Here is a 25,885-nt window from a genome sequence, read left to right on the forward strand (position 1 = left end):
TTTTCCCCTCTTCTTCTGCCTTCCTTTTTTCTTTCCTTTTTTTTTTTTTTTTAATCTTATTTTTTTGGAGAGGACAGTTCTTTAAGGAAAGGTTTTTTTTTCCCTGATAAAAAGAGATGTGGGAAAAAACTCCCCTTCCCTGCCATAAGACAGTGCCATATGAGGACATGATAATTACACTGCAGCAGCCGACTTGTGATCATGAGAGAAAATGTCACCATCACACTGAGGATGCCAGAGCAGAAGGCTGAAAATACCAGAGCTATTGGTGACATCACTACATCAACCCTGGGACTGCCCTCCCCTTTGATTTCTAATGGGAAAATGAATATTTCTATTATTTAAACTGTGATTAGTTATGCTTTCCCTTATTTACAGCCAAAAAAAATTCTAATAAAAGAGAAGGAAGAGGGAGAAAGAGAGAAATATGACCCTAGGTTTTTAACTCAAGTACTTGTGTGCTGGTTTGGCAGAGAATAGAGTAAGAGTAGAAATTTGAGGCTCCATTGATGATGTACTGTTTGAACTATCTAATAGACTTTTAAGTAGAGATGTCAAGAGGGCAAATAGCACTTGGGAGGCTGAGGCAGAAGGATCGCCACAAGTTTGAGGCCACTCTGGGCTACATTGTGAGTTCAAGGCCAGCCTGAACTACATACTGAGACCCTATGTCAAAAAACAAAAAACAAAAATAATCTGACATGGAGATATAAAGTTGAGTATTGAGGCTGGGGAGATAGCTCAGTAAGAGCTTGTCTGGCAAGCACAAGGTTCTGACTTCAATCCCTGGTACAAAAAAAAAAATTTTTTTTTTGAGTATCATTGGTATATCTGTGACATTTATTACTTTTTATTCTGTTCTTTCACCATCGTATAAGGATATATGTTTTTGTCTTTTTGAGACAGGGTTTCACTCTGCAGTTGAGGCTGACTTTGAGCTCACTCTGTAGCCCAGGCTAGTCTGGAACTAGAAATGATCCTTCTACCTCAGCCTCCTGAGTGCTGGGATTATAGGGGTGTACCACCATGCCCAGCTACAATAACTTTTTATTATGGACATTCAAGTATATCACACAAGTCCCAGATAACATCCTAAGCCCATTTACTCATCAATTAATTTCAACAATTGGTCCTTCAGGAAGAAATAAAGAACTTAGCTCTGGGGACCTTTATTTAAGGTATCAGAAACTACCATGAGTGAGTGACCCGAACAAAACCAGCAGTCACAAAGAAAGACTTTCAGAGAAGCTGGAGCAGTCAAACACTGCTGTGAGAGGTTGAAAAAGACGAAGACAGCAAGGTGGCCTTTGTTGATCTGATAAGATGGTGGTCACTGGAGACCCTGGCAGGAGCATCTCAGTCAACATGTGCACTGAGTCTGCCCGAGTGTTGAGGAACAACGATGTGGAGATGGTGACAGCAGGGCCACCCCTTTAAAGGTCATGGTTCAGAATCAAGATCTGACACTGGGAAAGGCTTAGAAAAGACAGAGGTAATAGGCAGTTAGGAGAAGTGGGGGAGTCTCAGAGCACGGTCAGATGGAAGGCCATGCAGAGTGGATGTATGGAGATGTATTTGAATGAAGGGATGAAAAATCACTAGGCAGGCATTCCAGGGCAGCAGTCCCCAACTTTTTTGGTACCAGGGATCAGTTTTATGGAAGAGACTTTTGCCATAGATGGGAAGAGATGGTTTTAGGAGGATTCAAAGGCACACACAACCTAGCTTCTTCACTCATGCATGTGCAGTCCACAGTACAGCCCACACTTCCGTAAGTATCTAAAGCCAGGGCTGACAGATAGCAGCTCTTGGTGGTAATGTGAGCCCTGGAGGCGGCTGTAGTACACATAAGGCTTTCCTTGCTCACTGCTCACCTTCTACTGCACTGCCTGGTTCCTAACAGACCAAGGAGCAAAACCCACCCACAGGCCAGAGACCCCTCTTCCAGAGAGTCTACATGTCTGTGAATGTGTAAAAATGTTGGTTCTGCTACTATGGATCATTACCTTCATAGTTACCCAGTGCTTATGGCCCTAATTCAGGAGAGCTGTATATATTTGAGGTTACACACACACACACACACACACACACACACACACACTCAGAAGCAGAAGTGTACTTAGTATCCCACTAACATGCATGCCTTGACCACGTCTTCCTGCTCAGAAGATATAAGCTTCTACCTCCAGGTGATGTAAGTGTGCAATATGGGCTGAATGTATGAGATTAAATGGAACCAGCACTTGTCTTCAGTGTTGGGAGACAGAATGGCACGGACTGAAATGAACTGGAGGGAGCTTGCTGTCACCTATGGTAGCCCCGTCAGCTGCATTTATTAGTGTACTAGTTTCTTACTGCTGCTGCAACAAAGTAGTACTTTAAAATTAGTGGCTATAACAACACAAATTTATTACTCATGGTCAGAAGTGAAAAATGGGTCTTATGGAGCCAAAGAAAAATCAGGATGTTGCCATGGTTACCTTCCCTCTGGAGATTCATGGGGAGATCTGTCTCTTGACTTTTCCATCTTTTAGAATCTGCTGCCATTCCTAACTTGTGGCTATGCTCATCTTCCAAGCCCACAATCACATTACTCGTGGCACTCTGACTTCTGCTTCCAATCTTTTCTTTCCTGACTCTGACCCTCCTCTCTCTCTTTCACATTTGAAGGCCCTTGTGGGGTTTGGAGTGTAGCTCAGTGGCAGGATGTTGGCTTAGGATGTTGTGTGATACCCTTGGCCCATTTTCAGAATTCAAAAAAGAAGGCCTTTCTGGTAATCTTGGGCCTACCTGAGAGTCCAGACTAATCTCAGGATCTTCACATTAATCATATCTACAAAGTTCTTTTGTCATGTAAGGTAACATAGCAATGATTAGAATTTAGCACCTTAGCAACCTAAGTTGCTAAATGGGAATGTAGGCCTGGTACAACCAGAGCTTCTAGTTCTATTCCAGATAGACATCTAGAATTACCGGGGATGGGGAACTAGGGATCAGACCCAGGGGCTTTATCATTTTTTAAAATTTGAGACAGGGTCTCACTAAGTCCCTATGTTGCCCCATGTTGCCCTCCAATTTGGGGTCCTCTTGCATCAGTCTCCCAAGAAGCTGGGATAAAAGTAGGTGTTAAGTCACTGTGCCAATCAGCACTTGGGATTTTATGACTGGAGAAAGAGTTAACACAGCAGGACTGAGAGGGTTGGCATTGGCTGGTGCCCGGGAACCCGGTTTTTAGTTTTCCCAATCACTTCAATGAACAAACATCATGTCTTATGCCAGGCATCTGCTATTCTTCTAGGAGTCTGGAACTTTGGTATGTGTGAGACAGAGACTCCTGTATGACAAACCTTGGGTTAAATGTCAGCTACTGAGTCTCCAATGGACTTCCTTAGATGAAAACATTGTAGGGAAATGTGGCTGTGTCTTTATTTCGAAGGCAGAGTATACTTTGTGTGAACCCTGTACATCCTTCCTACATTAAAGCAATACAGCTTGGCTGAAAACACAATGCTATTCAGGTCCTGTTAGTTTTCTAGCGATTCTCTTAACATGGTCTGGGAGAGGTTCCGAGACAGTAATTCCTAATCTTCTCATATTCTAAATGCTATTAACAATGTAAAGACCAAAAGAAACATTTTTAAGAGGAAATTTAGCCTTGGGGTGCCAATAAGCACTTCTGTGTCAGAGTTCTGCCTCAGTCTTAGCTGCATGTCTGAAGGGAATCAATTTACCCCATACATGGCCAGCAAATGCTTACCACGTGTGCCAAGCACCATGGTAGCAATTAAGGACACAAAAATGAACACGACACAGTCTGCATCTTCAGTATCCTGCTGTCTGGTAAGACAGACATATGCACAAATAACCACAGCACTTAACACTGAAGTAAATGTGAACAAAATGCTTCAAGAATCCAGGCAGCTACTTGTTGGCAGTTACTTGCCAGGTGCTTTGCTGTGTGCCCCTGTGTGTTCACATCTCTAAATCTATCTGGTCCTTCCAATCCAAAGTCATTACCCAGTTTTACAAAGAAAGAACTGCACAGCTGGATCACCAGGGAAAACCCAACAGGCTTAGGGTTTTGCCTACAATAGCTCAGGTCTCTTACTTCATTCATTCTGCAGAAAAGGGGGTGTGCAAGAGAAAAACAGGATAAGGAAAGGGGTGCAGGAGGCCAAGTGTCCTGTAATCACCAAGGCTCTTTCCTCCATAGAGACCATCACCCCATTTCCCAGAGCACTCTTGCTATATCCCCTTGTCTGAAAAAAATGAGTTTTCTCCAAATTCCATGGCAAGTCTACTAGGAAGAAAGACCTTGTCTTATTTCACTTCCTGTATTTCTTTCTACAGCTTGCCTAAGTCAAATGCCAATGAGTTGATAGAAAGTTGCCATTAAGATGGATGTGGTGTATGCCTGCCAACATCCCAGCATCTGGGATGTTGAGGCAGGATAGTGAGACCCTGTCTTAAACACACATTTAAACAGAGAGAGAGAGAGAGAGAGAGAGAGAGAGAGAGAGAGAGAGAGAGTCAGAGAGAGACAGAGAGAGACACACACAGACAGACAGACTGACTGACAGACATAAACAGAGACAGAGACAGAGACAGAGACAGAGACAGAGACAGAGACAGAGACAGAGACAGAGACAGAGAGAGGGGACCGGGAAAGGTAGGGGAAGGGAGAGGGAGAGTCACTATTTTATGGTGTTGTGTTGTGTAGAACAGTCCTGAAGAAGCAGAATGAAAGGCAGATTAAACTTTTCCAAGTGATAATTAGCCTGAGCATCAGGTTCCTTAACACCTACAAATTTCCGCAGGGGAGCGCCTAGCAAGAAAATACAAAACAAGTTAGGGGAAACAGAAATAACTTGAAAAGGCCCTTCCTTTAAGACATGAAAATGAATTCAGGCGTGGCGGCACACGCCTGTAATCCTAGCACTGGAGGGGCTGAGGCCAGAGGATCGCCTTGAGTTAGAAGCCAGCCTGGGCTACATAAGTGAGTGAGGTCAAGGCCAAACTAAACTACATAGCGAGGTCGAGGTCGAGGTCGAGGTCGAGGTCGAGGTCGAGAGAGAGACACAAAGAAGGCACGGCTTTTTCTCGGCAGGACTCAGATTAAATCACTTGACCCAGTTATCCAGCACAGTCGGAATTCGATTCCAGGTCCTGAGGGCTGCAGGCCCCGTACCCCACGATTCTGACCACAGGAAAGCGTCGAGGTGGCCCGGCTAGGGCTCACTGATAGTGACGGCGCCGATGACGGAGCCGAGAGCTGAGGGCGGAGGGCGAGGTGAGGCAGGTTTCTGGCTCCGCTCTGCGCGAGAGACTCAGGGATGGGCACCCTGGCGCTCAGACTCTGTGGCTCTGGTTCAGCGGCCGCCTCCAGGCGTGGGCAAAGGCCTGCAGTTCCGGCCGGGGACCAGCAGATGGCGTGCCGCTGGGAGGGGGTCCCCGGCCACCGTCTGGAGTTCCAAGGACTGCCCGGTCCTCCTGGAAGGGGACACGGGGAGGGCGCCGGGGACGGCTTCCCGCAGCCACGTTGGAAGGGCAACTTCAGTCGTATCCGGTCTAAATCAGAACACCTGATCAGCCCCACCTCGCATGACACAGGTATAAATGAGATCCGGCCTGTCACTGTCTCCTGCCTCCCCGCTTTGGATCTCAGGAGCCAAGGGTGTCAGCTCCAAGCGCAGAACGAAGGGTTAAAGCCCCGGCCGCTACTCCTAACCCAAAGCAGACAGGTGAGGGTCCTGGACGCGGCTGTGGGTGGGGACTTGCCTTGGCCCCATCCTTCTGGGGCCGCGGTGGGGGCGTGTCCTCCGGGAGCGCAGCCTAGAGAGGGCGGGGAGATTTCCGGGCCCCGCCCCCAGCGTATAAGGGCGGTGCGGCACTGCAGCTAGCGCAGTTCTCACCGAGACCCGTCACCCTGACTCTACGTGAGACACACCGCCGGGACTCACCATGGTGAGTGCGGTCCCACCAGGGTCGCGCCCGTTCCCTAGCTGTCCCTCTCCTTGTGAAGAACCTTCCTCCAGGGATGCTCAGGACCTTCCACCCAGCATTCAGGTTCTCTAGGAGAAGCAAAGGTTGTACACTCCCTTCTTAGTGACTTTGGCCTGGTGTGTTGTCCGCCTTTGGGAGCTGGGGTGGGGGTGGGGGAATTCTTCACTTGCAGAGCGGAGCTCTCCTGCTAATCCCCTCTGCCCTCCTAAGCGTCTGTACCCAGCCCTCCTGGGCGGGGGAGGGGGGTGTCACGCGGCCTGGCGCCCCATGCCTTCTGCCAGAGGAGGAAGACCCGCTTGGATGCCCCCATCCGTACCCCTAGCAGTCCCTGGAATCGACCGAACACGTGCTTGGCACAGAAGGTGGAAGGGGGTCAGTTTACTTGGTGCCGCATCCCCTTTTCCTGTGCGTGTTCGTTACTCCCACCCACAGCACCCCCCCCCGTGACTCAGCACCCCGCTTCTGAGCCGGGAGAGGTGGCGGGAATGGGGTTCAGTCTCATGAGGCAAGCTGGCCCCATCCTGCGGGTATGCAGAGGACAGGCAGAGACAGCTGGCGCTGAGCGACAGCGCGGGCCGAGGCCAGGTTTGGGGGAGGGGAAGAGGTGTGTGTAGGGGGGTGGTATTTATAGCCCAGGAGCGGGGGCCGAAACCCAATCCCAGTTTTCGGCTGGGATGCATCTGAAAAGGTTCCAGAGGAGAGAAGATGTAGGCCCCGGGTGCAGGAAGGCACTTACCTTGGCGGGGCAAGGCGCGTTACCTCTGGGGCCTTACCGCAGGTTCCGCTTCCTTTTTTGGGTTTGGAAACCATCACTGTGCCTTTTCGTTGTGGGAAGGGAGGCGCACTGTCCTGCGGACTCTCGTGCTGCAGGGGTTAATTTCGGACTGGCAGGGACGTAGCCTAAGGCAGGGAGCGTCCCAGGGCCCACAACCTCTCACTGCCAGCCCTGCCGTCTGCGGTTACCAGCATTAGCCCTATTTCTGTGGAGGGTGGCACGGTGGAATGAAGGTGGTAAAACACTGCAGAGTGTGGGGGTGGAGAGGGGGAGCCAGATGGGATTGATCCCCAGCGGCAGATAGGATTTAAAGGTGGGGGGAGAGGGCATCCTGATAACCAGTGCAGTCAGCTGATGCCAGATGGGAAAGCTGACATCTCTTCACTCACAGGAATGAAGGGGAGAAGGTTATAAAAAATTGTAGTTATTCATAAAAGAATCAAGTGGGGAGGCCTATGGCTACAAACTGGAAAATCTGCCTCTTCTTGGCTGGGTGTGTGGGCTGCAGGATTAGGAGCAGCTGGAAAGTCTCTTCTCTCCTGAGTTACTGCAGTGTCTGCCCGTCTCATACGCATGTGCCCTCTCTGTCCTCCCTGAGTGCCCTGTGAATGTGGCCGGGCCATGAGCAGCCACAGCTCTCACTTGACAAATTCCCCACTGGGAAGTAGGCTAAGGGATTGGCCTGCCCTACTGGGTACCTCTTCCTGTGCAAGGGAGCTTGGGGAAGCTGCCAGCTTCCTCTCAACTCTGCCAGCTTGAAGCTCCCCTCTTGCCAACTGAGTCATCCTAGCTGGTAGATGATAAAGTGGGAGAGAGGCTCATAAGGGAGGTACTTCTGGATGTGGCACTTATGCTGTGACCCCTCTATCCCTCAGCGTGAATGCATCTCAGTCCATGTGGGGCAGGCAGGTGTCCAGATGGGCAATGCCTGCTGGGAGCTCTACTGCCTGGAACATGGGATCCAACCTGATGGGCAGATGCCCAGTGACAAGACCATTGGTGGAGGGGACGACTCCTTCACAACCTTCTTCTGTGAAACTGGTGCTGGAAAACATGTGCCCCGGGCTGTTTTTGTGGATCTGGAACCCACTGTAATTGGTGAGCAGAAAAAAGGGCAAATTTGAGGGAGGTGGATAGTCTGGGGAGAAGGTACCTAGACTTGGCTTTCTGGCTCTAAAACTCCTAGCCCTATCCAAAGATAAAGAAGGGAAGTTGATCTCAGCTTGGCATGGGCCACAGCAGGTCTGGGTTTCTCCCACACATATCTCAGGCTGGCAGAAGGATGAGCTAGCTCTTCTGTATATCTGGCAGCAGATAGCACCCTGGAGGGAGGAAGGTCCCTGCTGAGTACAGCCTTGTGGTTTTTGCCCAGCAGTGTGGTTTATACTCTTCCAGATGAGATCCGAAATGGCCCATATCGGCAGCTCTTCCACCCAGAGCAGCTCATCACTGGGAAAGAAGATGCTGCTAACAATTATGCCCGTGGCCACTATACCATTGGCAAGGAGATCATCGACCCTGTGCTGGATCGGATCCGCAAACTGGTGAGAATTTAGTATAGAAGGAAAGGAGCATTTTAGATTAAACAAATGGCCAGGGAAAAGCTTTTTTTGAGATCCATTTCAGAAGATCATCTCTAGCTATGTGTTCAATAATATGACACTACTGTGAGATACTCACTAATCCTGGCCCCTAACTTTCAAGATATTTGAATGTTCATGGAGCTAGGAAAGTTCCTCAGCTATCCACTCACACTCCACCCCTGCCACATGGCTCTTTCTCTTTCTTGCCTTTCAGTCTGACCAGTGCACAGGACTTCAGGGCTTCCTGGTATTCCACAGCTTTGGAGGGGGCACTGGCTCTGGCTTTACCTCCCTCCTGATGGAGCGGCTTTCTGTTGACTATGGCAAGAAATCCAAGCTGGAGTTCTCCATCTATCCAGCCCCCCAGGTGTCCACAGCTGTGGTTGAGCCCTACAACTCCATCCTGACCACCCACACCACCCTGGAGCACTCAGACTGTGCCTTCATGGTGGACAACGAAGCCATCTATGACATCTGCCGCCGCAACCTGGACATCGAGCGCCCGACCTACACCAACCTCAACCGTCTCATCAGCCAGATTGTCTCCTCCATCACTGCCTCCCTGCGTTTTGATGGGGCCCTCAACGTGGACCTGACGGAGTTCCAGACCAACCTGGTGCCCTATCCTCGCATCCACTTCCCCCTGGCCACCTATGCACCAGTCATCTCGGCAGAGAAGGCCTACCATGAGCAGCTGTCAGTGGCAGAGATCACCAATGCCTGCTTCGAGCCTGCCAACCAGATGGTGAAGTGTGACCCCCGGCATGGCAAGTACATGGCCTGCTGTCTGCTGTACCGTGGAGATGTGGTGCCCAAGGATGTCAATGCCGCCATTGCTGCCATCAAGACAAAACGCAGCATCCAGTTCGTGGACTGGTGCCCCACGGGCTTCAAGGTTGGTATCAACTACCAGCCACCCACAGTGGTCCCTGGGGGCGACCTTGCCAAGGTGCAGCGTGCCGTGTGCATGCTGAGCAACACGACCGCCATCGCTGAGGCGTGGGCCCGCCTGGACCACAAGTTCGACCTGATGTATGCCAAGAGGGCTTTTGTACACTGGTATGTGGGAGAGGGCATGGAGGAGGGTGAGTTCTCAGAGGCCCGGGAGGATATGGCTGCTCTGGAGAAAGATTATGAAGAAGTGGGCATCGATTCCTATGAGGATGAGGATGAGGGAGAAGAATAGAACAGCTGCCTGGAGCCTGTTCTTTATGTCTATTGCAAAATCCTTTCAAAATAAACAGTGTCCTTGCACGGTTTCTTGTCCCTCTGTGAGTGCTTGAGCTTCTGCTGCTGCTGCCCTCACTAGATGCTGCTCATGACCCTCTTCCATCCCATGGCTATTGGTGAGACTTGCAAGGGGCCCTTGGCAGGCCCAGGCTGCAGGACCACAGGGACATGGATACGAGGTTCCAGGATAGGGAGGAAATGAGGGCCAAATCCTGGACCTCTCTGTCCAGCCACAAACTATTAAAGGATACAAGTCTTCAATTTTCAACTAGGAGTTTATGTCCAGTAGTTTCTGTATTGGAGTTTGGACTGCTACCCTATTTTCCTGCTGCCTGTACATACACCAACTCTGGAACAAGCCTTGGCCCAGGCTCTGCTGTGCACTGAGGGCTTGGGAATGGGGCTGGGCTGGCCTGAAGTTCCTGGGCACAGAGCCCTGTCATAAGCTTGGGGGATGGGAAAGGGCAGTCTCCTCGAGTTGTTTGTGCCATTGCACCTCTCAGCTTTGCATAGCTTACTGTCTGTCTTGCTGCTTTGCTGGGGCTGGGGCTGTGCCATTAAAAGTCAGATCGTCTCCCGTTTGAGCTTTTTGCCTCAGCCTCCTTGATAGCTGGTGGGACCTCCTCCTGGGCCCCTGGGGAAAACCTCAGCTTTGCTAATAGGCACCCTAGGACCCACGCTGACGTCAGCCTGGTTGGGCATGGTCTTCACTCTCAGGAGCAGGAGATACCAACCCTGCCCTTGCCACCCCTCCCTGGTGACTCAGGGACACAATGCCCTTCCCTGGGGAACATTCAAGGCCAGTAAAGCAGGGCCCCTGTTTACTCTGCAAAGCAGCCCGGAAGTAGCTGCTGGATACTGCCACACCACACTAGCCTCGTTAATTATTAATCATGTGGGAGCTAGAATACTCAGGGAGACACTGCCAAAATGGCTGCCAACCTCCCTCCCCCCAGGCCGAGGATGGGAGACTTGTTATGTAGCTGTCTCAAGCTTCCTCAGGTGTCTCCACCCAGAGGTCGGCCTGGCAAACCGGCTGAGCTGCTTTGGCTAAGCTACCCACCCCTGGGAGCAAAGGAAGGAAAGAGCTTGGGTATACTTTTAGGGGGCCTGGTCCCTGTTCTTGGCACAAGCTAAAGCTAGCTCAACAGAGTTTTTGAGTAAGACAAGCTACAACTGCTGGCAGCTAACTAGCCAGATCTTACACCTGCCTCCTGACAGACTATGCCAGTTCTTTTCCCAGGCTGTTACCTTGGGAATGGTAACCAGGCTTTGCCCCTTGTACCTCTTCACTCCCACTAGAGACAGTGAGACTAAGATCCACAGTAACCTGCTTTCACTTTATTCTCCTGCTCCCAGATTTGGAAGTTAACCATGATACAAGCCCAGCAGTCCAGCTCAGAGCCACGTACCACATTTTCTCACTTTCGCCCTGGTCCAGCCCGTCCGGGTCCTTGCCTGAGCAGTGGGGGTAAGAGCAGAAGGGGACTGAGAAACAGGATAGGGATAATAGTCCCCACCCTCTGTCCCCAACCATAAGAGCAATCCTAACAGAATGGGTAGAGCTCCGATGAGGGATGAGAGCCTCTTTCCAAAGCATGAAGGGCCATCCTCTCAAGGTGGCCTCTGGTTTCTTCAGATCTGGGTAGTGTGCTGGCCAGTAGTTGGGGGCTGCAGAGCCTCCAACTGGCTGAGGAGGAGAGGAATGTGAGGGCGCTTCTGGGGGTCCACCATCATCATGGAGGCCAGCAGCTGCCGCATTGCTGAAGAATGCCTGTGGAGGAAGGAGGGTAGGGTGAGTGAAGGCCGCCTCTGCTCCTTCCTAAGGCTGCAATCAGCTCATCCAAGGAAGAGTGTGAAACCCTAGGTGCCTCTTACTGCTCACCTGGAACTCTGGGGGATGATAAGTTGGTTCTGCACAGCAAGAGCCACACTGTCACCCTTCTGGAACACCATGTCATAAGGACCTTCCCCAAACATCATGGCATAAAGCACACAACCTAGGGACTGAGCAGAACTTGGTTAGTCCCTAGGAGGGGACCAAGAAAGATGACATCTCTCCCTTTATGTCTGTGATGAAATTAGACTACCAAAATAAGCCAACCTCCCCTAGGTGGGAGACAGCTGCCCCTCCCCCAGGGCCCAAGTAAACTGCCTGTTAGCTAGAGACCTCTGCAGCCCTTGCTTAGCTAATGCCTTAAGCAATGACACTGAGCTGTACCCATTCAGTTCAGTGGCAAGGATCACACCACTTCCTGAGCAACTGAATACAGTATCAGTGGCAGTTCTCAGGAAGGAAGTTGAGGGGTATGGGGACATACTGTGGTTCCTGGGGCCCCATGCAACAGAAACCGAAGGCCTATTCCCCTCCACACTAGGCATAGAGCTGCCCTGCTCCCCACCCTCGAGCTCCTCACCCAGACATCAGTCCGCTCATCGATGACACAATGGCTCTGCACAGTGAAGAGCTCTGGGGCACGGTAGGAGATGGTGCACCGCTGGGCTGCCCAGTCCTGGAACGGTGGCCCCAAAATGCAAAAGTGGGACACAAGCCACAGTCATGTGACCAAATTAGGGAATGCACTAGAAAGGAATTGGGAATGGGAACAGATGAGCAAAGAGGAACCTGGAGACTTTCTTACCTGCAGGGTCAGGGCCTGTCGGGAACCCTCCACATGGATACGTGCTTGATTCATGGAACCTAAGTCCATTAAGACTGGCTGCCCCTCATCTCCAAGCAAGATATTGGTGGGCTTCAAGTCCCTGGAGGGAAATGAAATGACTCATAAACATCCCAAGACAGGGCGGCTGGAATATCCCAGGGAGTGAAAGAATCATGGAAGCTTTCCTTGGGAGGAAGGCAGACAGACCTCCCCATTCTCTTGGGTGAGGCTCTTTCTCTTGGCCCTAGCAAGTATGCAGGGCCCTCCCACTGACCTGTGGGCATAACCTTTGGCGTGAATAGCTTCAAGGCCTCTGCAGATACCCAGCAGCAGCCAAAGGATTTGCTCCTCACTCAGGAAGTTGCCCTTGTCCTTCAGCCTTTCTATCTCACTCCACAGCGTGCCTTTCTGTAATACAAGTTTTTCCACATTGAGCTATTTCTGAATCCTGTTCCCTAGGCCTGACACTTACCCTGTGCCAAACCCCATCAACTCTTTTCACCACACACACCTCAAACCCCACAACCCCTCATGGACTCCTCTAAACCCCAAATCAAAACAGCCAGACCCACAACATGGCATCTGCTTCCTAACATGCTTGACTGCTCACACAGCCTTTGGTGGGTGGCTCTGTTGCAACCCCTTTCATAACCAGGAGACTTTCTGACCTTGTAGAAGGGTAGAAGCAGCCAGGCCTCATGCTTTGTGCCCCACTCTTTCAGACAGTAAGCCACAAGGTGAAGGATGTTGGGGTGATGGAAGAGGCGATGCATGTCTGCTTCTCGCTGGGCTTCCTCCTGGTCCTGCTGCTCATGACACAGGATTCGCTTCAGGGCGTAGAAGTGTCCATCATGTAACCCCTCCACTAGGTCCACATAGCTGAACCCACTGTGGGCCAAAGGGGTCAGTGAAGGACCATGACTATCTCCCACAAGGCTTGGAGTCAGAAATTCCTATACAGAGAGTGCTTATGGAATTAAGCAGAAACCCTCCCCAAGAAGTGGCTTGAAGTCTTTTTTTTTTTTTTTTTTTTCCCTAAGAGAAGTCTTAAGATTAGTTTGAGACCCTCAGGAGCAAGGACACAGAAATTATTGAAGTTCCGTGGTCTCAACAGTGCTCTGCACAACAAATGCTCAATAAATATTAAACATTTCTCAAATGCTTACGAACCAGACATTGAGACATTTTATATACATTACCTCATTTAATCACAATTCCATCAGTGACACATGATTATCATCTCCATGAAGCAGATGAAGAAACCATGTCTTACCAAGGTCCCTCTTAGGAGGGCTGGGTCCAGAATCCACTTTCTTAACCCATTCTGTAAGGTTCTGTCAGATGAGGTAGAGGATAGGGACAAGACCCTGGTGTCCCTATCATACACAGGCCATTGTCCCTTAGTGACCATGACCCTAGGAACCAGCTAAATGATTTCCAAACACTCACCCCTCCCCAAGTTTCTGGATGAACAGGTAACGCTTATTGTCAATAAGGACAGTTCCCCGAGAGCAGGCACACAGCGCGTGGCCCATAATGTCTCACGCATTCTCCTCAAGGACAATCTGTGGCTGCTGAGGGGTTCGTCCAGGGCAAGTGGGCTGTTCCAGGGGTGCGCTGGGGATCCAGCGGCTTATGCTGGGAAGAAAGCAACGGCGAGTCACGGGTCCGGCACAATCCAGATGGCCCCTGAAGTACCAACAGGGAGAGCTCAGGTTCAGATCTGAGAACTTACAGTCCTGTCTACAGAAAACCAGCTCTGGCGACGCCGGCTCTTAGAAGGCTGCGATCAGTTTCCTCAAAGCCTCAGGTCACGCTGCGACTAACAGGCCGCTTTCTTCCACCCCGGCCCACCTCTGAACGGGCCCGCTCCCACGTCTGTCAGACCTCAAAGTCAAGGCACAGGGCAGCTCCGGAGGCGGCTCGATGCTCGCGCCCACCTCTGGCAGAGAACACCCCACGCCTCGAGGTGCTCAGCGTAGGGTCCGCCTGCGGGCACAGCCCACTGACCTGGCTCCCATCGAAGCGACAACCCAGGGACCGGAAGCATTGGCTACGTCATCAGTCCGCGCCTGAGTAACGGCCCGACGTATCCTAGCAACTGCTGGGCGGCTGGAGGATGTGGAGTGTGAAGAAGCAGGGGGCGGGCTAGAGCTGGAGGTGGACTGGTCCCAGGATCCGAGTGTGAGGGTTCCCCACTTGGCCTTCAGTACGGGTCAAGACCCAGGCGCTTGAGGCAAAGGGGAGCAAAGCCGGGCCAGTGTTTCCCTATGTCGGAGGTAGGAAGCCTCCTACATTCTGCCTACTACAGTGCAGTCCAAAAGGGGTTGTAGGGAGGAACCGGGGCAGGCGGCCTGGACTTCGGGAGTGCAGACTGTGTCATCTTCAAAGTGCTGGCGTCAGTGCTTAAGAGTTTAGACTCTTGAACAATTTGCCAGTTTCTAAATGTGGTCCTAAGAACCTCCCACCCGTGTGACCTCCGGTAAGTTACTTAACATTTAAAATCTTCCACTTTTCCGAGCTATAAAACAGATATACTAGTATCTTTGGTTAAATGCATAAATCATAAGGCCAGACTGAGCCGGGTGAGCTGGCGCAAGGCTATGATCCCAGCACTCCAGAGGTTGAGTCAGGAGAGAACTGTGAGTTTGGGGTCAGCCTGGGCTGCACGGTAAGTTCAAGGCCAGACAGAACTGCAAAGCGAGACCCTGTCTCAAAAATATAAAATGAAATAAGGCCAAACTGACGAATTCCAAATCTGTTAAATAAGTTGTCACACTACTGGCTATTTAGTATTTTCATTCTTCAGTTTTCCTCTCTGTAAAATGAGAATGATTATTTCATGGAGTGGTTTGAAGATTAAATGAGTGTACAGTGCTTAGACGTTATCTGGCACTAATCCCTCAATAACTGCCAATAAAAGGAATACTAGTCATCACGTGTTACCTTGGTATCTAGACTGTGAAAGCAGGAGGGATGGACAGTCACAAGTCCTCAAGCCTTAGAACCAAGCAGTTGTTCTTGACATCTCTTGCTGAAATATAAAAGGATTAAACTGAAGGGTGAATCTCACAAAAAAAAAAAAAGATAGAATGGCCAGGTGCGCTATTTTGCTAAAACAGGGCTTTCCAAGGTCCTTCCTGTGACCAGACCCCCAGCTTCCACATCCATATCACCATGAATATTTTCTTTTTCTTTTTTGGGGGGGTGGGGCGGAACCGGGGATTGAACTCAGGCCCTTGTGCTTGCCAGGGAAGCACTTATTCCACTAAGCCATCTCCCCGGCCTACCATGAATATTTTCATACCAGCCTGGTTCTGAACTTATTTTAGCCCTTGGTTCTGACATAAAGCCATTTGGATCTCATCAGATATGTGCCAGATACTGTACTAAGTACAGCAGAATTCAAGCACAAAGCACGTCCCACCCTCAGGGAGCTCAGCCTAATAGCAATGATTCTCAATGTTGAATGTGCTTAGGCTTGTCTGGGAATCTGTAAAATTCAAATTCTGATTCTGTAGATCTGAAGTAGGACCTGAGCTACTGCATTTTTAACAAGCTCCCAGGGGCCGGGGAGATGGTTCAGTAGAATAAGTGCTTTCTTGGCAAGCACAAGGGTCTAACTTCAATCCCCAGTTCTGCCAAAACAAAAAACAAAAAGAAGAACAAGCTCCCAGGTCATACAGATAGAGCTGGGTGGCAAACTGCACTTTGAGTAGCAAGATGTAAAGTTTAAAAACAACTAAACTAGCTAATGGCTGCAGACTGGAAACAAAGTCCAGGCTAAGCACAGGACTTGAAGTGGTCTCTGCCCCTTGTTCACTGAGGCTCATTCCCAGGAACCTAACACTTGACGGTCGGACCCACGGCTCAGAGGAGGAGCCCTGAAAGGGCCATGGTTCGCAGTAAATCACCCTGCCTTCTCTCCTGGCTGCTGCCGCTCCTCATAATTCTGCTGCCTCAGGTATGATGAGAGGGCAGGCTGTGTTCCTTGGCTGGGTGCAGTTGAGATGAGAAAGTCATCCACCAAAGAGCCAGCCAAGCATCTCTTCTGCTCCTGGTGGACACAGACTCTTCACTACAGAGCACTGCTGAGCATAGGCTCTTCTCTTTGCTTTACAGGCAGACACTCGATCATTTGAAGTAGATTGGGAAGAGGACAGGTTTCTGTTGGACGGGGTCCCGTTCCGTTATGTGTCTGGCAGTCTACACTACTTTCGGGTACCGAGGGTGCTTTGGGCAGACCGGCTTTTTAAGATGCGCATGAGTGGCCTCAACGCTGTACAGCTGTAAGAAGTGCTCGTGAGGGCTTGAAGGGGGGAATTTACTCTTCCCACTGCTCCCCTAGGAAGTGGGGCAGGACTGGAAGACAGGCTCTAAAGAGGGATTAGAACTGCAAGGCCCTTGGGTAGGGGGTGGCAGCAAAAGGAGGGCCCAAACCTCCATCCAGCAGCTTCCTGGAGATTCCTTGTAAGATGTGAGGCCCTAGGGCCCTGCCTAGCATCTACCTACCTTGGGCCCTGTTAACCTCTTCCTTTCTTAGTTACGTGCCCTGGAACTACCATGAACCACAGCCTGGGGTTTATAACTTTAATGGCAGCCGCGACCTCCTTGCCTTTCTGAATGAGGCAGCTATTGCAAACCTGTTGGTCATACTGAGACCAGGACCTTATATCTGTGCAGAGTGGGAGATGGTAAGTTGGTTGGAGAAGGGGCTGAACCACAGCCACTCTCAGTGGTTTCTCTCTGTTTAAACTCCAGGGCCATTTCCAGTATTATACTCAGCTCTCTCCTTTCTTACCTCCTAATTGCACTCCCAAAACAACACAGCCTGTATGTTCCTCTGTGGTCTCTGTGTTTCAGGGAGGTCTTCCATCCTGGTTGCTTCGAAAACCTAAAATACATCTGAGAACCTCAGATCCAGGTAGGCTGAGACAAAGGCAAAGAAAAAAAAGCACACAATAGGGGGGCTGGGGAGATGGCTCAGTAGAATAAGCACTTGCCTGGCAAGCACGAGGGCCTGAGTTCAATCCCTGGTTCTGCAAAAAAAAAAAAAAAAAAAAAAAGTACACAATGAAAACATGGGTCATTTGAGTGCCCCAACCAGAAAATACCATCTTCAACTTTGAGATCATTCACTATTGTTTCCTTCTTGCCCAGCAGGGTGTTAGAAACTAGAACCAGACAAACCCAATCCCTGTACAATAGGCCTTATAATGGATGAGACAGATTTTTTTTGGTGAGGGAATTGAACTCAGGACCTTGCACTTGCCAGGCAGGTGCTTATGCTGCAGAGCTGTATCCCCAACCCAAGACAGGTTTTAAAACAAAACACTATTCCCAGTACTCTTCTAGGCTGAGGCAGGAGGATCTCAAGTTCAAGCACAAACTAGGCAACTTAATGAGACCTGTCAAAAAAAAAAATGAGGCACCCCTGTAATTCCAGAATTCCAGAGGCCAAGGTAGGTGGATTACTATGAGTTTTAGACTAGCCTGGGCTGCATAGTGAGTTCAAAGCAATGCCCTGTCTGAAAAAAAAAAAAAAAAAAAAAAGACAGAAAAAGAAAAGAGCTGGGGATGTAGCTAAGTATTAAGGTCCTGGATTCAATCTCCAGTGCCATGCACACAGACAAAAATTATAATCTATAAACATACTTTATAAAAAATACAGAAATCTCCACACTGATTTCCACAGTGGTTACACCAGTCTATACTCGCACACACAGAAAATTATATGAACAAGGAGTTAAGAGAGCTTCTTTTCAATAATGTAGTCAGAAAAGGCTTTTCTGAGAGGTGACATTTCAGAGACTTCTAGGGAAGAACAAGTGCTGGTTGGGAACATTTCAGCCCAGAGACAGGAAAGGACACAGCAGGATTTAGGGATGTAGCATCAAGGCTGGATAAGGGAGACCATAATATGAGGTCGGAGTTGAGGTAGACAAGTGGTATAGGCCACTGTGTGGAGTTTGTAATTTATACTGAACACAGTAGAAAGCCACTGAAAGTATTTAACCAGAGTGTGACATAACCTGATTTGTTTTACCCTCACTTTAGCCTGGAGAATGGACTGAGGGGCTCAAGGATGGAGAACTGAGACTATGACTGTAGCTGAGAACAGATATGACAGTGCCTGGAGCAAGGTGATAGCAAAAATGAAAGAGGCCAGAGTTGAGATATGGCTTGGAGATAAAAATCACCAGAACTTATTGATAGACTTTGATTGGAAGGTGAGAGGTGGGGTTTTATAAGAATAGAAAGGGCCAGAGGAAATAGAAAGGGATCTCTTTTCTGGCCAGTTCAGTTAGTGGTGATATTTACTGACATGGGGTAGAGGACACTTGGGGTACAGATGAACAACGGAGGGGGCTAGAGAGCATTATGCCCCTTGCAGCACTCCCAAACCCTGGCTATAAAGCATGACAGTGGTGGAGTATGACTGGAGCACTAACATGCAGTCTCAGTTTAGCTCAAGACAACCAGCAATCTTCATGTAAAATCCACGGGGACCTCTCAGGCCTCTTCTTCCTTGACTAGCCCAGCCCGTAGCACTCAGCACAGCTGGTTTGTTCCTCTGGAGGTTCTAGCAGGGTAGTGCAGCTACTCATATAGACTTGACTGAAGAGCTGTGTACTGTTCTCTGTTGGAAAGTCATTCTTGGATAAGCGTTTCCCTGGCAAGCACAAGGGCCTGAGTTCAATCCCCAGTTCTGCGAAAAAAAAGAAAAAGAAAGAAAGAAAGAAAGAAAGAAAGAAAGAAAGAAAGAAAGAAAGAAAGAAAAGAAAAGAAAAGAAAAGAAAAGAAAAGTCATTCTTTTCCACTGAGCACACAGCCGCAGGAGGGAACACAGGGAATGGTAAGGGAAGAAGGGGACATCTGCCAACCTGGCCAAGTCAACTTTGGTTATGAGTGTGGCGACAACATCCCAGTTAAATCAACCTCATCTGTTGCTTCTTTTTTTTTTTTTTTTTCTTCTTGAGAAAAGGTCTTGCTATGTATTTCAGGCTGGCTTTGAACTCACTGTGCAGCCCAGGCTAGCCTCAAACTTGCCTCAATCCTCCTGCCTCAGCTTCCTGAGTGCTGGGACTTAAAGGTATGCACCACTATTCCCAGCTACATCTTGTCTTTTGAGGTGGGTTCTTGTATCATCTACCATATTTTCTCTCTTAATCTCTGTTCCCTCTCTCCAGTCTTTCTGATCACTTGATCTCGGTGTCTGCCTGGCCCTTCTCTATTTTATTTTTAATCAGTATTCAGTCCCTGGATACTTCTCCCATCCATCACTGCCTAGATGATGTCAACCACTTGTGTGACAGAGTTAAAATCCACCTTATTAATAGCTAATGACCCTTAAACATGTAACTCTATGGCCAGGGCCTCTCCTATGGGTCCATTACATATGCTTAATCACCTGTGTGAGTTTTCCATTGGAACAAATAAAAGGCATAATGGTACGACAGAGCTGCTGGTATGCTCCCCCGCCCACAGCGATTCTGCTGTCTCTCCATCATAGGTAGTGCAAGTCCATTCTCCAGCTGATGCTGTGGTGTGATCCCTCCTGCCTTCCCTCACATTGCCTTCTATACATTAGAAAATCACATCAACTTTACCCCCAACAGCATCACACAGAACCACTATCACTTCTCTGCCGCCAGCTGCCTCTCAGCTTGCTAAGCCTAATAGCTTCCTAACTGGATTCCCTTGTTTACCCTCTCTCCCACGTAGTCTTCTCAATACAGCAGTCAGTGTGACAGTGTGATTCTGTTAAAATAGAAGTTTAATGTACATCTCAGATCATGTCATTTCTCTGCTTAAGCCTCCCCAGAAAGTTCTCATTTTATTCAGAATATGAACCATGGATTCCTTAATAATCTACCAGGCCCTGCAGGATCGGCCCGTTACCTCCCTGACATCTGCCCCCTTCCCCCTTTTTACTCTGCCCCAGCCTGTACCACAGGGGCTCCTGAGTGCTCTTCAAGCCCACTGGCCTCTGGCTTCAAAGCCTCTGCATGTGCTGATCCCTCGTGTCCCAGCAGAAATGACCTCACCCAGGCTCCCTGGCCACCTCTAAACTTTAAGGTCTCCACCATTTTATGTCTGCTCTGCCTCAGTTTTGGCACTGAAGACACCCTGTATTTCCCTATATTTACTTTCCTGTCTCCTTCTGTCACTAGGAAGGAAATTCCACAGGGGTAGAGGTCTTTATACCTAACACCTAGAACAGTTTTTGATGTATGGTCAGCATCTATAAATACTTATTGAATGAATCAATGCGATTTAAAATATGTTTGGATTACTGGGAAAGGGACTAAGAGATGGGAGGAGGGTGTCAGGCATAAAGAAGCTTAAGACATGCTCTGTACATGTCTTAAGGAAGAGCATGATCTGGTGAATGACTGCCCAGGAAGAGCATGATCATGGTGAACTAGAAACATACTAAGAAAACTAAAAATTTTTAAAATGTATGTTTGGGTTGAAAGCAATACAAGGTAGGTGTGGTACACTAAGTCCCAGCACTTAGGAGTCTTGAGAGGCCAGCTTGGGCTACATAGTGTATTTAAGGCCAGCCTGAAATACTACATAGCAAGACCCTGTCTCAAAAAATAAAATCTCGGGCTGGTGAGATGGCTCAGTGGTCTAAAGTACCTACTTACAACAAGCTTAGCAAAGCACAGGGACCGCGGTTCAATCCCCCAGCACCACATGCCAGCCAGCCCCGCCCCCTGGTGGGCTGAGCTAGCCACACACACATACACAAAAAAATTAAAAAATAAAAATAAAAAATAAAATAAAAACTCAAAAAATGGTTTAAAAATTGGAAAGTGTCTGCAGAGTGTCTTATTGACTCCACCTTTGAGAGTCTGCTGTCTGCTAAGTTTCCTCCTGAATGATGGAGGTGTGGCACAGGAGGCTTCCTGTTCACCAGTGGCAGACATGAGCCAGAAACATAGACAGGCACAGATGCTGGACTTTAATTTAAGTACCTAACAGAGAAGTGTGAGGTACTATGTGGGTGTATAAGACAGAAGGAGCTATCCTAGTCTGGGATATGAAAGGTTTTCTAGAGGAAATAAAATAGAAATTAAGAATTGACACACGAGTTGGAACTGGCTAAATACAGGCAGCTAGGAAGAAAATTATCAGAGGAAACAATATGCATGAAGAACGAGGGGAACCACGGAAATCTCAAGTAGGAGTTGAAGGTTTAAGGCATGATGCTTTAATTGCTGATGTAAACCACTTGGACTGTTAGTTCCTTCAGGTGCACGTCAGACACTACATATCTGTGCATTCTCATGGTGTATCACAGGTAAAAGTTGATTATAATAATAACTCTATTAGGTGTTTAACCTTTTTATTACGTGGGGTTTCTTTTGGGGGCAAGGCCAGAGTGTGAATCCAGGAAGCACTGAACTAGATCCCCAGCCCTTTTTATTCTGAGAGTCTCATAAAATGGCCCAGGTTGGCCTCAAACTTGCAATTTTCTTGCCTCAGCTGCCCGAGTAGCTGGGATTACAGACATGTACCACCATGTCCCATTCTTGTACTTTTAAGGAACATTAAGGTCCTATTTTCAAATTCCATTGATAGGCAAGTTTCTAAGTGTTCAGGGTTGAGAGTTTCTTCTAAGAGTCAGTGCTTTCCCGACTTAGTTATGGGCAAGTGGGGTGGAAGCAGCAGCCTCAAGTAAGAGCAGCACTGAAGTTGCTGCTGTACCAGGGATAGCAGGGTAGGGGATACAAAGGTTGCTGGGACCCCTAATGAGCATAGTGCTCCTCCTTCCTTCAGACTTTCTTGCCGCAGTGGACTCCTGGTTCAATGTCTTGCTGCCCAAGATCTATCCGTTTCTCTACCACAATGGGGGCAACATCATTAGCATTCAGGTACAAGTAGGAAGTTGACCGGGCAAGGAGGTGCTGGGCGGTTGCGGGGGAGGGTCCTTGTCCTTTTCTACCTCATGGCTAGGCTCTGTGTTCCATTTTCCCCCGGCAGGTGGAGAATGAATATGGTAGCTACAAGGCCTGTGACTTCAACTACATGAGACACCTGGCTGGACTCTTCCGTGCACTACTAGGAGATGAGATCTTGCTCTTCACCACAGATGGGCCGGAAGGACTCAAATGTGGTTCCCTCCCAGGACTCTATACCACCGTAGATTTTGGTCCAGGTCTCCTAAACAAGGGATAGGAGTGGAGCCCCAAGAAAGGGGAACTTTCCTCTCATAAAAATTTATCTTCTACCCTTGCCTCCTTACTACAGCTGACAACATGACCAAAATCTTTAGCCTGCTTCGGAAGTATGAACCCCGTGGGCCACTGGTGAGGGGCCAGAGAGCGAGGGAATCAAAGCAAGAGCCGGGATGGGAATGGCTTCAATTTGGTCCCCACCCACTCATGGCTCCTTCCATTTCACACCTTAGGTGAACTCTGAGTACTACACAGGCTGGCTGGATTACTGGGGCCACAATCACTCCACTCGGTCCATTCCAGCAGTGACCAAAGGACTAGAGAACATGCTCAAGTTGGGGGCCAGCGTGAACATGTAACTGGAGACACAATACAGATCTGTTACTTGGAGTTGGGGGTGAATGTTAAGATTCACGAGGTCAGCATTTACCTTTCCCCCTGCCTTCCCCCACTCCAGGTATATGTTCCATGGAGGAACCAACTTTGGATACTGGAATGGTGAGCACAGGTGACCCCTGAGGCAGGAGAGTAACAGAATTAGATCTAAGGGCTGGATTCATTAGCGTGTCTAGAGCTGAGCAGTGCTCTGGTGGTAAATTCTCTGCATGAAGTTCTTTGCTTAATGCATATCATCCAGAACACTTACTGAATTAATGAAATTGGTTCTACCCCAGGTGCTGATGAGAAGGGACGCTTCCTTCCAATTACTACCAGCTATGACTATGATGCACCCATATCTGAAGCAGGGGACCCCATGCCTAAGCTTTTTGCTCTTCGAAATGTCATCAGCAAGGTGCCCCCTTTTATTAATTTTGGAGAAGAGAGTGCCAAAATCATAAAGGGATTCCATAAATAGGTGGTGGCTGCCTGGGCCTGGGCCCTTTGTGCATCCCATGGGGGAGCAATTCCTATTCACTTAAGTGGGGCATATGGGGAGGTACACGGGTATGTGCAAAATTATATGGTCTTCATGATCCCTGAAACCCTTCCCTGAGCCTCAGGATAAGAAACTTGCTCCAAACCAGGGTTGGTAGCATATATATAATCTCAGCACTCTGGCAGGCTGAGACAGAAGGATCTCAACTTTGAGCCCAGCCTAGTAATTTAGCAAGACCTTGTCTCGAAAAATAAAGCCAGGAATTGGGACATACACCTGTAATTTCAGCAGTGTGGGAGCTGAGGTAAGCAGATTGTAAATTCAAGCCCAGCTAAACAGTCTAGTGATTTAGCAAGACCCTGTTTCAAATATTAAAAAAAAATAAAGGTGGGGGAGGCTGGGAGTATAGTTTAGTGTAAAGGCCCTGAGTTTAATTACCAGTACTACCATGAACCAATCAGTGATTGGGGATGTACCTTATTGTGTGGCCCTGTGTTCTCTCCCTAATACCACCAAAAAAGAATCTTGTCATAAAGGTTTGGAATAGAAGTGGTTTCTGTCATTTACCTATGGCTGCTGAGAACATTTGGGTTCAGTTTCAGGAAATTCCCCTGGGACCTTTACCTCCTCCCAGCCCCAAGATGGCACTTGGACCTTTGACCCTGCACCTGGTAAGTTTCTCTCCAGCTTTTCTGACACCCTGCCCTAGACCCAGAAACTTACTCTGATTATTGCCTCTTTATTCTAATAGGATGGAGATTTGCTGACTTTCCTAGATGCTCTCTGCCCCCAGGGACCTATCCATTCAGTCTTGCCAATGACCTTTGAGGCTGTTAAGCAGGTAAGGCAGAACTCTATCCAGGAGGGAAGGCAGCTTCCCAGAACAAATGCAGTATAGGTAGAAGCTCCTTCTAGCTACCAATCTTGACAGTGTCCTTTTTCCCCCCCATCCTTCCATACCTAGGACCGTGGTTTTGTGCTATACCGGACCTATCTGTCTTACACAGTTTTTGAACCAACACCATTCTGGGTGCCAAATAATGGAGTCCATGACCGTGCTTATGTGATGGTGGATGGGGTGAGAACGTAATTCCAGGCTACTTTATGAGCCTCAGTTTCCTCTCTTCCCCCAATACCATATGGTTTTGGGTTCTCCATCTTTACCCTTTCCCACCACTTTTCTCATATCTGTAGGGGGTCCAAGGTTATAAGTTGGAATGAGAATGAGTCTAATTAAGGAGAGTTCCAGAATGGATGGGTGATTGAAAGATGGCTACATTTTTCTTGTCCTCCAAATAACTGTTCTAATGTGGCTCCTTATACAGTAGCCAAGAGCTACAGCTAAGCCCTTCTTTTCAGAGATCTTATCTTTTATCCACAGGTGTTTCAGGGTATTCTGGAACGAAATATGAAACACAAACTATTCCTCATGGGAAAAATAGGAACCCAACTGGATATCTTGCTGGAGAACATGGGGAGGCTCAGTTTTGGGTCTAACCACAGTGACTTCAAGGTAAGCTACCTTTGCCTACACTTTTCTCCTATTATTCTTATGACTAGCTCCCTGGAAAGGATAGAGCCTTAAAGACCATAGCTGTGGCCTTAAGAGTTAAAAGAGGGAAATAATGACTTGTGGGTACCTGGATGTGGCTCACATTATATCTCAGAACTGGCTTAGGGCTAGTGTGGCCTTCAAGCTTAGTGAAGTGACCTTTCATTTGCCTTCCCACAGGGTCTCTTAGAACCACCAGTGCTGGGGCAAACAGTCCTTACCCAATGGATGATGTTCCCTCTGAAAATTGATAATCTTATAAAGTGGTGGTTTCCCCTCCAGAGGCAGAAAAGAGAACAGCCTACAGCTCCCTCTGGCCCTACTTTCTACTCCACAACTTTTCCAATCTTAGGTCAAGCTGGGGATACATTTCTCTATCTACCTGGATGGATTAAGGTATTGTTGATGGTTGTGGTTGGCAAGGGGAGGTGCTAATCAAGCAGAGAAAGGGAGCATCAGAAAAACAGAATGGGGCCATTCTATCTCCTGGAGAGCTGACTCCTTCGTTTCCCTACTCTCTCACTCTCCTCCAGGGCCAAGTCTGGATCAATGGGTTTAACTTGGGCCGGTACTGGACAAAGCGGGGCCCGCAACAGACCCTCTATGTGCCAAGACCCCTGCTGTTTCCTAAGGGAGCCATCAACAAAATCACATTGCTGGAGCTAGAAAATGTACCTTCTCAGCCCCGAATCCAGTTTTTAGACAAACCTATCCTCAATAGCACCTTGCATAGGGCATACACTTATTTTCTGTCAGATAATGCACACAGTGCATATGAACCAATGATGTTAAGTGGGCATTGAAAAAAGACCCCAGGACCTGAGACACAGAGTGGACAGCATCCTTTGGTGCTGGCCAGGGTAACCATAAGGCCAGAATACCTCTGCATTTAAGTACAATTGCATTTTCCTTGCCAAACTTTATTGTGATTAAAAGATCCAGGGTCAGTACCAACTCCACATACCTCCGTGGCCCTGTCTTTGCCCTGGTTCCTGTATGTTCTTTACCCTGCTTT

General features: G+C 48.7%; 3 protein-coding genes across 11 annotated transcripts; 2 read left to right on the forward strand and 1 right to left on the reverse strand.

Annotated features, from left to right (window-relative positions):
* Positions 1 to 5,873: 5,873 nt before the first annotated feature.
* Positions 5,874 to 9,620, forward strand: Tuba4a (tubulin alpha 4a). The gene is made up of 4 exons (XM_004638191.2): positions 5,874 to 5,964; positions 7,654 to 7,876; positions 8,174 to 8,322; positions 8,576 to 9,620. Exons 1-4 carry the CDS (start codon positions 5,962 to 5,964, stop codon positions 9,545 to 9,547), a joined length of 1,347 nt encoding a protein of 448 aa, XP_004638248.1. The 5' UTR covers positions 5,874 to 5,961; the 3' UTR covers positions 9,548 to 9,620.
* A 1,290-nt stretch (positions 9,621 to 10,910) lies between these two features.
* On the reverse strand, positions 10,911 to 14,717 carry Stk16 (serine/threonine kinase 16). 6 transcript variants are annotated; one of them, XM_023723001.1, is made up of 9 exons: positions 14,550 to 14,717; positions 14,195 to 14,366; positions 13,800 to 13,943; positions 12,923 to 13,142; positions 12,529 to 12,662; positions 12,234 to 12,354; positions 12,009 to 12,104; positions 11,477 to 11,598; positions 10,911 to 11,365 (listed from the first exon to the last, which is right to left on the reverse strand). In XM_023723001.1, the coding sequence occupies exons 2-9, from the start codon at positions 14,302 to 14,304 to the stop codon at positions 11,227 to 11,229; spliced, it is 1,086 nt and encodes a 361-aa protein (XP_023578769.1). In that variant the 5' UTR covers positions 14,305 to 14,366; positions 14,550 to 14,717; the 3' UTR covers positions 10,911 to 11,226. The 6 variants fall into 6 exon arrangements, with proteins under 6 accessions (XP_023578769.1, XP_023578774.1, XP_023578770.1 ...); XM_023723006.1 differs by lacking the exon at positions 14,550 to 14,717 and adding an exon at positions 13,528 to 13,588 and having other exon boundaries at positions 12,923 to 13,060; positions 13,704 to 13,892; positions 13,990 to 14,256; XM_023723002.1 differs by lacking the exon at positions 14,550 to 14,717 and having other exon boundaries at positions 14,265 to 14,342.
* Positions 14,649 to 25,686, forward strand: Glb1l (galactosidase beta 1 like). 4 transcript variants are annotated; one of them, XM_023722998.1, is made up of 17 exons: positions 14,649 to 14,736; positions 16,082 to 16,218; positions 16,377 to 16,543; positions 16,798 to 16,948; positions 17,118 to 17,178; positions 22,044 to 22,138; positions 22,248 to 22,422; positions 22,515 to 22,573; positions 22,675 to 22,796; positions 22,899 to 22,939; positions 23,116 to 23,234; positions 23,915 to 23,989; positions 24,070 to 24,159; positions 24,283 to 24,396; positions 24,700 to 24,831; positions 25,051 to 25,266; positions 25,404 to 25,686. In XM_023722998.1, exons 2-17 carry the CDS (start codon positions 16,150 to 16,152, stop codon positions 25,671 to 25,673), a joined length of 1,956 nt encoding a protein of 651 aa, XP_023578766.1. In that variant the 5' UTR covers positions 14,649 to 14,736; positions 16,082 to 16,149; the 3' UTR covers positions 25,674 to 25,686. The 4 variants fall into 4 exon arrangements, with proteins under 4 accessions (XP_023578766.1, XP_004638298.1, XP_023578767.1 ...); XM_004638241.2 differs by having other exon boundaries at positions 14,651 to 14,736; positions 16,094 to 16,218; XM_023722999.1 differs by lacking the exon at positions 24,283 to 24,396 and having other exon boundaries at positions 14,651 to 14,736; positions 16,094 to 16,218.
* Positions 25,687 to 25,885: the final 199 nt, after the last annotated feature.

This window comes from Octodon degus, unplaced genomic scaffold (genome assembly GCF_000260255.1).
Source record: "Octodon degus isolate 3935 unplaced genomic scaffold, OctDeg1.0 scaffold00096, whole genome shotgun sequence".
NCBI lineage: Eukaryota > Metazoa > Chordata > Mammalia > Rodentia > Octodontidae > Octodon > Octodon degus.